The sequence below is a fragment of the Phaenicophaeus curvirostris genome, chromosome 3 (assembly GCF_032191515.1).
Source record: "Phaenicophaeus curvirostris isolate KB17595 chromosome 3, BPBGC_Pcur_1.0, whole genome shotgun sequence".
NCBI classification, from domain to species: Eukaryota; Metazoa; Chordata; class Aves; order Cuculiformes; family Cuculidae; genus Phaenicophaeus; species Phaenicophaeus curvirostris.
This window is the reverse complement of record NC_091394.1, coordinates 21,150,689-21,164,611: the sequence shown is the minus strand read 5'-3', so window position 1 is coordinate 21,164,611 and position 13,923 is coordinate 21,150,689. Positions and strand designations below refer to the sequence as shown.

At 36.8% G+C, this 13,923-nt stretch overlaps 1 protein-coding gene across 1 annotated transcript in view; it reads left to right on the top strand.

Moving 5' to 3' along the window:
- The window catches only part of DNAH5 (dynein axonemal heavy chain 5), a 121,879-nt gene that overhangs the window by 714 nt on the left and 107,242 nt on the right, over positions 1-13,923 (top strand). The window contains exons 2-8 of the mRNA XM_069853488.1: positions 3,732-3,866; positions 5,740-5,824; positions 7,843-8,003; positions 9,671-9,892; positions 10,425-10,562; positions 11,153-11,329; positions 12,136-12,249. Coding sequence (XP_069709589.1) covers positions 3,732-3,866; positions 5,740-5,824; positions 7,843-8,003; positions 9,671-9,892; positions 10,425-10,562; positions 11,153-11,329; positions 12,136-12,249 — 1,032 coding nt within the window. The remainder of the gene's footprint in view (positions 1-3,731; positions 3,867-5,739; positions 5,825-7,842; positions 8,004-9,670; positions 9,893-10,424; positions 10,563-11,152; positions 11,330-12,135; positions 12,250-13,923) is intronic.

Genomic DNA, 13,923 nt, shown 5'->3' with positions numbered 1-13,923 from the left:
TGTCTTACTGTTGCACTTGTGAATAAAGTTCAAGTGTGTTGCTCACCCATAAGACTTTGGTCTGACCATGTCTCAATTCAGTAATGCACAGTATTCTGACAACTAAATGCATCATTTCCTGAAAAACCTGTGTTTAGGAACAAGTTTTAACACGTTCAGTTATGACTTCCATAATAAATAACATGCATGCTAACTAAACAGAATGTCTGCAGACAAATCAGCAGCTGTGCCTGGTAGTGGAGTAATTGGCTGTTGTCACTATTTGATTTATAAGGCTGTTGTTTCAAAAGAAAGACCTTGACATTTCTGACTTCTGGTCTTCTAGTACCTTCTGCTTAAATATATATATACTTGTATACTCTTGTGGTAGTTAGAAAACGCTTTTTAAAAAAAATAAAAACTCCAAACTAGATCCCCATTTATTGCTTCAGATTGTTGGTATGGTGGTTATGGGTTTAGGCATATTTAAAGTGGATTTTAGAATCTTCCCTTTATTCTATTTCAGGAGAAAGCATCTACTGAAATTGATTTCCTGTGCTGAATTTTTGGTATTTAGATATTAGGGATTATAAGGTTTTATGTAACATAAAACAAGTTACTTGTTAGACCTACACCAATTATCAACGAAGGACTTTTTTGTTAATTAGTTTACCTTTGGGCTTGCATACTGCATCATATGGCCTTTCTTACCTTTGTAACTAACTAAGAGAGGGAAAATATCCCGAAATTGAATGTGGGTGTGCTGCTGCTCTTCAAATGAAGAACTGAGGTAAAGCTTTACCATATGAAAACTTGGACTTCCAGATATCTAAGTGAGAAAGCATGTCCCTTGAAAATTCTATTCTGTCTGGATCCTCCTACATTGAGACATTATGAGGAGGCTTTGATGTATGACCTTGAACAGAATGGCATCTGTAACTTTGATAGAGTTTGCATGTAAGTGTTACTGCACATACCAGCAATTCCTTTCTTACCTGCCTAAATGATAGCTTATATGTTGTATTAAACTTTCCATCTTCAAATCTTACTCTTTCAGCGTTCTATTAAATTATTTTTATTTGAATTATGTAAACCTGCCTGTGTTTTGGTATATTTTTGTACAGGTTCTCTTTGGGGATATGTACTTCTGCAGTAAATCCTGCAGGACGTAAAATATACAAAAAACCCTGGGCCATGGCCACGTTGCTGGTTTGAGGCAAAATGTGGGGTAGTTAAAGTTAGCATCTTGAAGTCTGGAGACTGAATTTTGGCACAGGTTAGTGAATTGCTTCACTGAAGTTTTGGTTGGTACAAAAGGGGCTGAAATGCACTCCTGTACAAAAACTGGGAAGGAAACGGATCTGGAATGGAAATCTACTTACTCCTCCAGAAGCCTTTTGCTCATTTGTCTGGCCCTTAAAGAAGTGCAGCAGGGAGGTGAAGAGGGAAGGGAAGAATGAGAAATAGAAAGCTCAATGTTTTCTTGCAGTTTGTTCTCTAAGATTGTTAACCCTAAGTGAAGAATATCTTAAAAAGTTACTCTTGGAGTAGTATGCAAATGGAAACTGTTATTTTGACCTGTTTCCAATCTAGCTTCTGAGTGTTTTAAAATATTTAAATTAATGACTTGGTATTGAAAATGCTAAAGTTATGTTTCTTCTACTTTTTGGGGGACAACCTAATCCTATAATTGCAGTAGGAGTGTCTTCTGATGACTGCAGTGACTGAGAAGTAAGATTTTGTGATTGGGGAGCACTTCACTTAGGGAGGAGAAGTTCTTGGAAATGACAGATCATGAAAATATGGAAGCATGACAGGCATGCTGTGTTCTTGAATTTCATTGTAGCAACTGTTGGTGAAAATATGCATGCAACTTGCATTAATTAGAGGGAGATTCATCTGAACAATGCAAGTGCCTTCCAGAAGTGACACATTATAAATGCATAAGAAAGTCTTAATCTTCATAAAACTACATCTTTACTATCTAGTTATTAATTTCCTGTTTTCTCTAGGTACAGTTCATTAAAAGAATTTAGGTTAACTAGACTTTTAAAGTTTTGTGACATATTAATGAATGCTATTGTTATTGGGCTTGCACATCATGTGTTGCCTAGTATTATATAAGCAGCTATACACAATAGCTAGTATATTTACTTTAGGGCTTGAGAAAGCATTAAAAGAACTGAAGCAAGCATCAGGGCATCATTGTCCAGTTTGAGAAGAAAGTGCTCATGATTTCAGCCTACATAAAGAGCGACTTGTAGAAGAAATGGAGGCTATGAATTCATCAAGGGCCATCGGTATAGGTGGAGTTGGGAACTGATAACCAATGTAAGATTAATAGCTTGTGTAGCAGTGTATGTGGAGTTCTATGGTGAAAACACAGTAGAATACAGAAGTAGTCCCTTTGTAGTTCAAGTAAAACAAAAAGAGCTCTTTGCTGGACAGCAGGGGCGAACTAATTGACAGAATATTGGCTGTATTTTTCTGTTAAAGATGCATTGTCAGTTTTGCTCATAGGATTCTAGTGTTATCTACTGTGAAGTTGATTCTGCCCAAGATGGTTACTTTTTGTAGGTCTAACTCCTGGGAAATTGTTACTCTGATTTGCAAACATGTGGTAGGAAAGGCCAATCCTGTGATGACATTTCGTTTTTGGGAAAGTGGTGATAGTGTTAGGGAGTGACAGAGCTAAAACAGCATGAAGTACACCTTAAGATTAATCTGCTACTGAGTTCTCCAGGCATATATGCGTAAAGGACAGGACTTGTTTGTTTGTTTTTTACATGGAAAAGCATTTCCAGTGCATTCAGCATTTATGAAGGCATGCTAGTAATTATGAGTTTACCAAAACTTAAAAATTCCTTCAGGAAGTAGGAAAGATACTTACATAAGGGTGCAAAGTATATTATGCAAGTCCTATTGGCTCTGCAGAAGCTTGTGGATAAATCACTTATGCATACTTGATATAGTTACTAGATTTTTCATAATCACTGGGGAGATAAAGGTTGTATTTACCCTCAATGAAGCATAATTCTAAATTTCTTTTGAAAATGAAATGATATTAAATCTTGTAATCTGTAAGCGCAATAATACCAGTAACTATTCCAGAAGGCTATTTTGTCTATAATGTAATAAGGTGCATTACATATGGGAATTCAATTTAATTAGAAGAGTAGGAATACTGCTTGAAGAATGGCATAATAGCTGTAGTTAAGCACATTTGTAAACACTTGTGTACCTTGAGGCTTGTGGCTTGTTTTACCTCTCACGATATTCGTATGTTATTTATGAAACCTTAGCTTCCTCCAGCAGTATCTCTCTGTATTAGAGGATGCTTAGTTATCTTTGACGAATAACAAAGCTGCGTCAGAAACCTGTTTTCACTTGATGGTCCTATGTGACTAGACTGAAAAGCTGGTACAAAGGACTTTGGGTGTTGCAGAATGACAGAGCCACAGAAATAAAATACCTTTTTTTTTTTATACAGAGCCTTGAACAAAAAAAATACTGTACTAAAGGATGATAGAAATTTTGAGCTGCATCTGAAAATAGAACGCAGAAAATCAACTGCAAAATTATAAGAGGGCACGCTTCTAAAACTTTCATTTGAGTGCCTTAAAAACATATATAAACCCACAATTATGGAAGAATGTAATTGCCTTTACCTTTTAAAATAAATTTTAGAGTTTTCTTTATTTTTGTCTACAAAATAGCGAATTATTCAACATCCACTTTTTGTTTCGTAACAGCAAAAGCTTGAGGAAGAGAGGGAGGCTAAGCGTGCTCGGCTGGATGGCAGACATGATTATTTACTGAATACTGTTGCCTCTTGTGTGAATCTGGACAAAGCTGAAGTGGAAGATGCTGTTCTTGACGGTAACCAGGTAACGTGTTGAGTTTGATAGTGAAGCTTGTGAGTTGCTTTAGAATTGATATTACCATCAACTACTCAATGAGATTGTTATCTGACTTCCTGACTAGGATTACTCAAATCTTATAATTGAAAAAGTATGTCTCAGCATTTTGTAATTAAGTTGGACAAAAGCATCCTTAGTTTCAGGATCTATTGTAACAATATTGGTTTTGAAATTGATGTGTGTGTCTACTTTCCAATGGTTATAGATAGTACAGGAAAACCTGGGACTGTATTTCATACTGGATCCACAGTATGAAGTCTCTCAATTCTTGAATATGTAGTATACACAGATTCAGGAGTCCTGTCTGCAGCAGGAGGTATGTTATTGTTATTTCCACTGGGCTGCCACCAGCATTTATGAGACTAAATTATGATTCAGTTAAGGAAATTACATCAGGTGGAAACTACCTGACAAAACAGAATTGCTAAGTGATCTGACTTATTACATGAGGATTAGTGTAGGGGATGTGCAGTTAGAAATATGTATATTGCAGAAATGGTGCATCAAAGTTCATGGTATTATATCCAATGGAGATACATTTTCTGATTTGAAGAGAAGTATTTTTTTAAAGCCTAGATAGATAGCAAGTAGATCTTGTTTTACTCCTTGAAACACAAATAAACATGGCTGTGTGGTGTTTTTTCTTTTCTCTGTATTCTTTCCGTCTCTGTACCTTTGATGCATATATTCCCATTTCAGTGCTAATATTGTTGAGAAAGTGAAGAAAGTCCAGTGGAAGACTACCAAGATAATGAGGGAAATAGGGCATGTAATGTATGAGAACTGTGACAGAAATTAAAAAGCAGAACTTATTTCAGTCTTTGTGCATTCTATCTCTAAATGTATTTCCTGGCAAACTACATTGACTGAGAATAAATATCAGATGAAGAAAATACCATCAACTGTTATACTTGAAAAAAGAAAAGTGTCATAGTTGTTTTGAGCTCATTTTGGACAGCTCAGCTAAGATTTTCTGGAATAGCAGTTTATGTGGTCTTGCTGTAACTGAGGTCCATTGTTAATGGAAGAGGGATAAATGTGGCTTTCTTCCTGCTGCTGGTGATCTCGTAGCCATTTTCCTGCACTAGAAAGCACAGATGGTACCAATGAATGTTTCTGAAGAAGAACTTCTAGAAGTAGGAAAGAAGATTACTATGTAATTAGGGACTATATGGAACAATGACTCATAGATATAGAAAAATAATGGGTTAAGCCACACTTTCCAGTTTGCTGAAACACTGATAAGCATACTAGCATAGAACAATTAACTTCCTCTCAAGGTCTGTATGGCCTATACATGAGATTCTGGGACTGCTACAAATATATGGTTCAGGGATGCTTAATGGCAGTCTTAAATTGATGAATAACTGTGAAATTATCCTAATGGTTAAAATATAAATAAATAAAGGCTTTCTCTGTTGGTACATTATGGAATGTTTGCAGCTGTGAGTTTTCTGCTTTCAGCTAGTTAGCTGAATGGCAGTAAGAATAACATGGGTGAGGGAATTCAGTGAGGTGCTGCTTCATTTCAGTAAATAAAGAAATGCCCTCTGCCATTAGTCTTGAGAGACTAACGTGGTTTGTAAGTAAGTGGTTTGAGTGAACTGAAACATGACCTTGCTGTATTCAGTTGTTTTCAGCATGGAAAAATGTAACTGTTTAAACGAAGTAGGTGTGTGAGAAGGTAACTCAATCATTTTTTGGTGGGTACTACTCGGTTCTGTTATAACTTTATTATTGAACTATGATAATGTAATAATCTTTGTCAGCTCTTTATGATAAAAATCTGAGCAAGTTAAATTTATCATAATGTGTATGCTATGCATAATGATTTCAACAGATAGAGCGGATTGACAAATTCCTGGCCCCTGGAGGTCTGCATCATCTGATGTTTTATTATCAAGATGTGGAGGCAGCAGATACAGGTAAAGCAGCTTAGGTTCTCCTGCAACATGTTATTGTTGTGCTGACCAAGTGTGCAAGGAAAAAACAATAGTAGAGCTCTTATAAACTGAGGCTTAAGGCAAGTCAAATTTGGTCATACTGGGACATTGATTGAGGACTGATAAAATTACTGACCCTTATTATGCATTTCTGCATATTGCTAGTATGCAGCAGTGTGGCAGTTCCTTGTGAGCGCAGCAGCTCTTATGCACTGGAGGAAATAAAAGTAAATAAAACCTGGACTGGTGGTGAACTTGACAGGCGAGTGTGGGGTGATGTGGTGGTGTGAGTGGGTTGGAGGCTCCCTTTGCCTACAGCTGTAAGTGTACAGTTACTTCTAGTATCATCATAGTGTACAGCTTGTACTGTACATGTTTCCTTCTTAGGTGGGGTAGAGTTTATAGAAGAATTTTCCGTGCTGGTCATTCTTGGCCTCTGGTTCACAGACTAGCAAAGCAAAAATTGCAGTTGTAGTGATGGCTAGTAATCAGTAAAGTTGAGTGAATTTTTGTGGTATTACTGCATCTCGTTGAAAAGGGCACTTACTGCACACCACCTCAAATACAAACTGATTTTCTGACCTTGATGTGGATCATTGAACGCATCTGTTGGGGCAGAAGGTGACTCTGTGGAGGGTGCTTACAAGGTATTTTGAGACCCTCCGGAGTAGGAGACTGTATCTCTGAGTTCAGGAAGATCTACTCCAGAGCCCTAAGGGGTCATTTCAAAGTCTGATTTTATGCCCGTCCTCACATACAGATTTCCTGCAGTGCTTTGAGTGGCATTTCTAATAGGCAGTTTATCAACTTCTGGCGTCCTTTTCGGTAATGGTACATCTTTTCTAGAGAGACTGCAGAGTATGCTACATACTACAGCTCTGTACATTGTGGGAATGCCATAAAACCCAAGATGACTACTGCTGGTCAAGCCTCTGTAACTACTGAAGTAAAAGGACAGTGCAAATTCATGTTAATTGGCAGTAAATCAAGTGAATAAATTCTTAGTCATGACTGTTTGATTGGTGACAGAGACCTTGATGTAATTATGAGGTAAACAAAAAGGACTTCTGCAGAAGCTGATGATGAAAAAGGGGAGGGGGAAAGTTGATGTGAACAAAATGGTGGGGAGGGCAGTTATGGATGACTACTCGATCCAAAATAGGACCTCTCAGACAGCTGGTTATGTGCCTGAAAGAAATAAGGGCAAGAGGTCTGTCACTTCTTGCATTTGTTTTTGATGTTGTCGTTTACCTACTAGTATCAACATTTCGGTTTTTGATCTTTTTATTATTGCAGTGTCTCACTGAGATGTATGTGCATGTGAGGTAGCATTAGGAAACTAGTAACAGAAGTAACATGGCTAAACCCACACAATTTAAGACAATTATTTTTCCCCAAACACCCTAGTGCTTCTTGGTGGCTCTTGGTAAGAGTTACCAACAGCCTAAACATGGGAGCGAGGAGGGCGAAAGAAAAAGAAAGGACAGGGAAATCACATGTAGGTCCCTTATTGAGTATTTTTTCTTGTTGTTGTTTGTCCTCAAAGGATCTGCTGTGACATCTCTCTCCTTGTTTCCAGAAGCGCTCTGTTTGGGATTTTTTTTGTGTTAGACTTATGCCTATATCTTTTTAAGGGGGGAGACAGTTGATAATAGCTCCTCTGAGATAAACTGCCTTTACTGATTTTATTTTTTTTAAGCTACAAAGCATTATCTGCAATTGCATGATAGAAAACCATGTCAAGAGGGTTGAACCTTTGCTTAGAAGGATTAGAAAAACAAATAAATGAATAGAAATGAAAGGTTTTTGATGTAAGAATGACAAAACCAGATGAAATAGTTCTTCGGTATGTAGTGAACTCTCTGTGAATAGTCTCATGGGGTGGCTCCAGGGGACTGGGACTCAGATACGCAAATGATGATGGAACTGTTTGTTTAGAAAACATTTCTTTGAATAAATAATCAGTTGTTTAAAAATGTTTCTTCTGCTTCAATCTCTAGAGCACTTTGGCCTTCCAGGAACAGGAATGAATTCTCATTTGACAAAGAAGAAACCAAAAGTATTTGTAACAGATGGAAAAGAAGTTGCTTTAACTGGTGTATGCATTTTATTCATTAGATCTAGTTTTTTTAAACCCATCACAGCTGAAAGCATCTGTCAGGTAAGAGTCAGTGACTGCTGATCACTGTATATAATCTTGCTTATAATTAATTTTCATCTTGGGGTATTTGCTCTCAGCACATAATTTGACAGCCTTTGACATGGAGGAATGAGCAAAAGGACACAGATTGGCTAAATGAAATACAGGACAAAAAAGGAGGGAAAGGAAACCCCAACATTATTTAGCTGCAGCAACTTGGAAGTGTATAATTGCTAGAATGACACGTCATACTACAAATGATGCAAAGGAAGAAAATGTATGACAATCTGGAATGATGAAGAGGAATTAGTTAATATCTAAATAATAAACACTTAAGTTTCAATAAGTGCTAGCAGATCCATTGAAAAAAAACCAAAAAAATATTTTATTTTTGAAAATGTATATGCAAATTTTACGTAAACAATTTTTTGCTGGTGAAAGACTCCTTAAATCTATGATGGTCTGAAGTGAACAAAGCTGGATCAAGTGCTCCAGTAGCAAGGAGAGGAGAGTAAATTGTCAGGAAGCCTACAGTGGCAGGCAAACTAATTGGAGTGTAATTGGATAAGAATGATGGGTAAACGACAATTTAGTGTTGTGGAAAACTTTCTATACACTTCAAAATGGGAACCTTCAAGTACAGCTCCTAAGCCAGCAAGTTCTAACTTCTCCCATCTCTCATACGAAAACCTTTAAAACTGTATTTTGCCCAGAAAGGCAAGAAATGAGTAAAGGGTGGGTGAGCTGGCTTATGTCACCAGATTATTATTTGGTTTCTACAGAGATATGCTTTCAAGTCTTATGCTTCATCTTTTATTTCTTTTTTAAATTACTTCCAATGATCTGGCTTAGATTTTTAGTCAATTGTGTGCTATTTAACATTTGAAGATTTTCTCCTTATTAATAATGCTTGCATGCTGCTAATTGCATCTGAAAGATGTGTAAAGCAGACTTCTTCACAAGTAATGATGTAGCTCTTGCTGATACTAGATAAAAACCTTAAAAGTAGGAAGGACAAGTTGAAAACCAAAAATCATATATCTGAAAACATATCTAGTGTGGGACAATTAAATCCAAGTCATTTGGTGTTAAATTATGTTGCTGAAAAAATTCTTGTGGTACCTTTTAATGAAGCGAAAAAGTGGCTTGAGATTAATATAATTTACTTTAGAAGTCTTCAGAGTCATTTTCAGAATGTCTAAAAAGCAGATGTTCTGTGAATTGTTCTCTCTAAAACTGGGTAGAGTTTTGGATGGTTCCTTGATGAGAATCTTTGGGAAACTGCAAGTCAAAAGTAACTGTGGGTTGTAATTCTTTTGGTATCTAAGCCTTTATATAAACATATATATATGCATAGCTATATTAAATATAATTCTGATAGCTTTAGAAGTGGCATGCTGAAATAATTCTACACAGTCACATAAACTGAACTTTACAAATTGAGGTCTTTTATATTGTCATTGTATTTTGAAACTGTTTTCAGATCTTTATTTCCTCAGTGTTGTATGATAAGCTGTGACCCCGTGCAAATCTTGCAGCCCCTGCTAGCAAGAACTGTGCTGTTACTGTTTGAAGAGCCCTGTGCAGACTAGTTATTTATGAGATCCTCGGGGCAATAGGACTGGAATAAATATAATGATGTCAAAATCTTATTTTATTTTGTGACTTCTATTGTGTTTCTTTTACAGGAAGTAAATTTTACTATGATGAATGTAGGTCGAGATGGCTTACTAAAAAGTGTTGAGCAGTTGCTATCAGAAATCTTCATTCCAGCCTTACAGACTATGGACCGTGGCTGGGTTGAACTTGGTGAACCTCAACGAGTTTCCAGTATTAGGCAGGATTTCCTTTATTCCCTTGAAGCATTTGTTAGTGTGCTGTCAGGAACTCAGCAGATCCTGTTGGAAAAGGTAGTATGTTCATGTGGAACATAGCAATTGAGCTAGCTGTAGAGTATCTCTTGATCTGGAGCTTTTAAATTAACTGCTGTTAGAGAATACTCATGAAAATTGCTTTCATTAAACTGGAGAAAAAATAACTCATTTGTTTTCATCAGTAACTTTTTATGTATTGATCTGTGGCTTTAACAAATCTGCAAGTGCTTCTGTTCTTGTTCTTCTGTTCTTGTTTGTCTGGCGCCAGTTTTTTAGAGCTATTAACTTCTTGACTCTCCAATGGCTGTGACCACTCTTAAACCAGGAATGATTGATGTATGACAGACAATTGCTTTAACAGTTAATTTCTACTCAGCCTTTGTGAAGTAAAGAACATGAGAGGACAGTTGTCAGGCTGCTGAATTTTCCAGGTTCTGGAGTCCAGTTATAGCTCAAACCACTTTAAATTAAACTGAAGTGGGAATCTGAAATAAGACATATCAAGTGGAACAACCAGTTACTTTTTAGAGTTCCTGGATTATTTGTTATTAACACTTTTGTGTTTTAGGTCAGTCTGAAGAAATGTGAAATGTATGATCTGAAAACTCTAAGAGGACCATCAGATTATGTGATGGTTGCTAACAACATAGATGCTCTTGAAAGAATAGAAGTCTGCATGAAAGGATGGACCAAACAAATTCAACAGGTGATACACTGGATATATGTGAAATAAGAGAACAGCTGCATATTGGCAGATGATCCGCTTAATCTTCTTGGCCTATGGCTACCTTTCTATAAAGTTAGATTGGATCAATCCCTCTATTTTAAAATACTGTTAGCATGTTATTTTGTGCTTTTACTCCTCAATAAGAATATAATTGATAGCTTTTTCCATTTACTGAGAAAAACATAGGAAGGCAAGTCTGTTTTTGATAATCACCTGTTCTTAAAGTAGAAGACAGTGATACCCAGTGGATTTGATGAAAACAAAAAGAATACAATAGTTCAGTGAACTCTACTCTCAGTGGTCAACATGGTACTTCAAAACATGCTCTGCAGGTTATTTTCATAAAGTCTAATTGTCTGTAACAGTGTTCTTGGGATGCTACTCCCTCTAAGTCAAAACTAAAAACTAAAAAGGCTGAGCAAAATTAAGTTCCCTTAGGTGAGGTGGTGGCTAAGTTAGGAAATTTATTGGAGAGGTTAATAATAGGAGCTAAATTGTGAATTAATTCATGCAATCTGAGCAGAAAAAAAAAATTAACATCACTCATTAATATTACTGTATGATAAAAGGTTCTTGCAGAAAATGACCAATTGAGAAAAGAAGTAGATGACCTTGGACCACGAGCAGAGCTCGATTACTGGAAGAAGAGATTGTCAAAATTTGACCACCTTATGGACCAACTGAAGAGCCCAGATGTGAAGGCGGTGCTTGGAGTTCTTGCTGCTGCCAAATCCAAACTGCTTAAGGTTTTGATTTTGAATTATGACAGATGTAAAGATTAGAAGTGCTCTTTATACTCTAGTTTATTTTGGTGATGTATGTAATGTGGCTGGTGGGGAAAATATTGAAGCATCTTTGGCTTTTGTTTTCTTTGTCCTTCCATATTCTTCCTCTTTAGTAAATAAAGTTTAAATCTAGGTTAATTTTTTTGGAAAAGACTGGGAATTCCCTTTGTCTAGAGGCTGATAATTTACTACATCCAGATGGCTCAACAGAAATAAATACTTAGAAATCTTTATAAAGTTGATTATTAAATCAAATTGAATTAATGAGCTGGGTATTTAATGAAAATAAAATAAAATATTCTGTTTTTTAAACATCTTCCTTTTATTGTTACAGTCTCTGTTTCAAACTTTTTGTGGGGTCATAACTTCTCACATTGACACAAGGTTAAAGACCCATCCCAAACAGAAAATAAGTGAATAAAGCATAGTCTTGGCTCATCAAAATGAGAGATTTGAAATGAATAAATGGTTATATATGCATCACACCATAGTAAAAAATAGTTAACAGATGATATCTACATATTTTACAGCAGTTTGATGTGACGTTATTACTGACAACTTGTTGAGCTGAATGGTCTAAATTAACTTTGTGTGCACAGGCAAATTATTGAAGTGAAACAAGGACTTGTTCCTCATCTTGAGTAAACAAGTGTAGCTGTAAACATGTCTATGCTCTCAAATGTATTTAAAGGCTAATGACAAAGCAGTGATCTCAAACCAGTTTTTATGAAATGTGTTGTTTTATTTTTTCAATTTTCTGTTTTTAGAACTGGCGAATGTTGGATAGTCGCATCACAGATGCAGCAAATGAAGCTAAGGATAATGTGAAGTATCTATATTCTCTGGAAAAATGTTATGACCCATTATACAGTAGTGATCCTGTAAGCAGAACTTTTAAATTCTTAACATGCATTACTTGTCAAGAGTTTATTTTGTAGGATCAGCTTGGAAATAACATTTTAGATATACATCTCCAGTTTGAGACTTTGCTCAGTTATGCTGAAAGTGGGCTAGTGGGAATTTCTGGTTACTAACTAAATTACTTGTTATTTCCTTGATGTGGTATCTATGAAGCTTTTGAAGTGAAATTTTTGTGATTAAAAAGAAAAAAATAGGTGGTGAAAGTGAACCTAATGCTAGCCGAAAAAAAACCCTGAACCTAGCTGAGCTTCTGTCTTTGTGTTGGTGGTGATGTCATGCTTATCCTAATGTTTATAAGGCAATTTTCAGCTGCTTGGTTTAGAAAAACATAAATAAGGTTATGTAAGTACTAAGGTGTAAATATAATCACCCTCTTCTACCATACTAATAAGATGATGCAAGAATAACAAAAGGTAAATAAAACCAGACAAGTATGGGATAGGAGGCATGATTCTCACTGTCCCTTATCTGCTGAAGTGGATGACAAATGACTGCGATGACTGCGTTTATTAAAACTGGTTTTGCCAATAACTCTGTCTTGCTAGTCAGAGAAATACAACAAGTAGCTACGAAGACTCAAATCTTTCACCATCCTAGCTCCCTCTCTTTCTCTCTCTCTCTCTCTCTCTCTCTCTCTCTCTCTCTCTCTCTCTCACCCCATGCTTTTCCCCAAAGTGAAATTGCTTCCCAGCAGTGCTCTGGGCAGCTATGGTATGACTCTGTTTCCATTTACTGGATGATATTAGAATAGAGTGTTCTTTCAGTGTTTCACAATCTGCTGTTTGAGTCTCTCTGACAAAAGGTTAATGCGATACCCATATAAAACAGTTGAAGTGTATGTGCTTGCTAGTAGCATTGTGTGGGGTCTGTTGAACTTGATCTGCTTTGTGCTCCCCTTACTGGCAACACCCTCCTTTTACTGAGAAAAGGAAGTGCTGCCAGCTTCAGGGATGTTTAGTTTTGAGAGGATGTAGCACTTGAGGTGGAAGCCATTGAGTCATGGACTGTGAACCTTTCCCTCACTGATATTTATGTGTAAATTGTTGAGAGACAGTTTGCCAGTAGAGTAAAACTGTCATTGCTTTAGGAATTCAGGTGTAGGGAGGAGCCCTCTGAAAAATGTCTGGCCTATTCATGGGCTGAAGGCAGGACTACTGGGCTTTTGAGATGATGCTTCTCTTCAAAGTATTTAGCAAAAGACGTTTTTCTTGTATATAACTTCCTAAAAACCCACTAGGGTATGGAGAATTATAATGGGTATGGTGGGTTAAACTTGGCAGGGGTCAAACACTCTTATTCCCCTTCCTCAACAGTTTGAGGATAGAGGATGAAATACTCATGGATTACTCAGAGAGGGAAATCACTTGCCTATTATCATCATGGGCAAAACAGACTCGAGTTGTGCAGAAGTAATTTAATTTGTTGACAGTGAAAACAGATTTGGGTAGTGAGACACCTCCATCCCCTGAGTGGCATAGAGGAACTGGGGAAGGGCGGGCTGCTGTCAGTCCAAAACAGCTCTTCTGTGCCTCTCCTTCCTCATAATTTTCTCTGCTGAAGCCTGGGGCCTTCCCAAGGGCTGTATGGAAATATCTGTCCCACTGGGGTCTCTCCTGGGGCTTCAAGGGAATCCC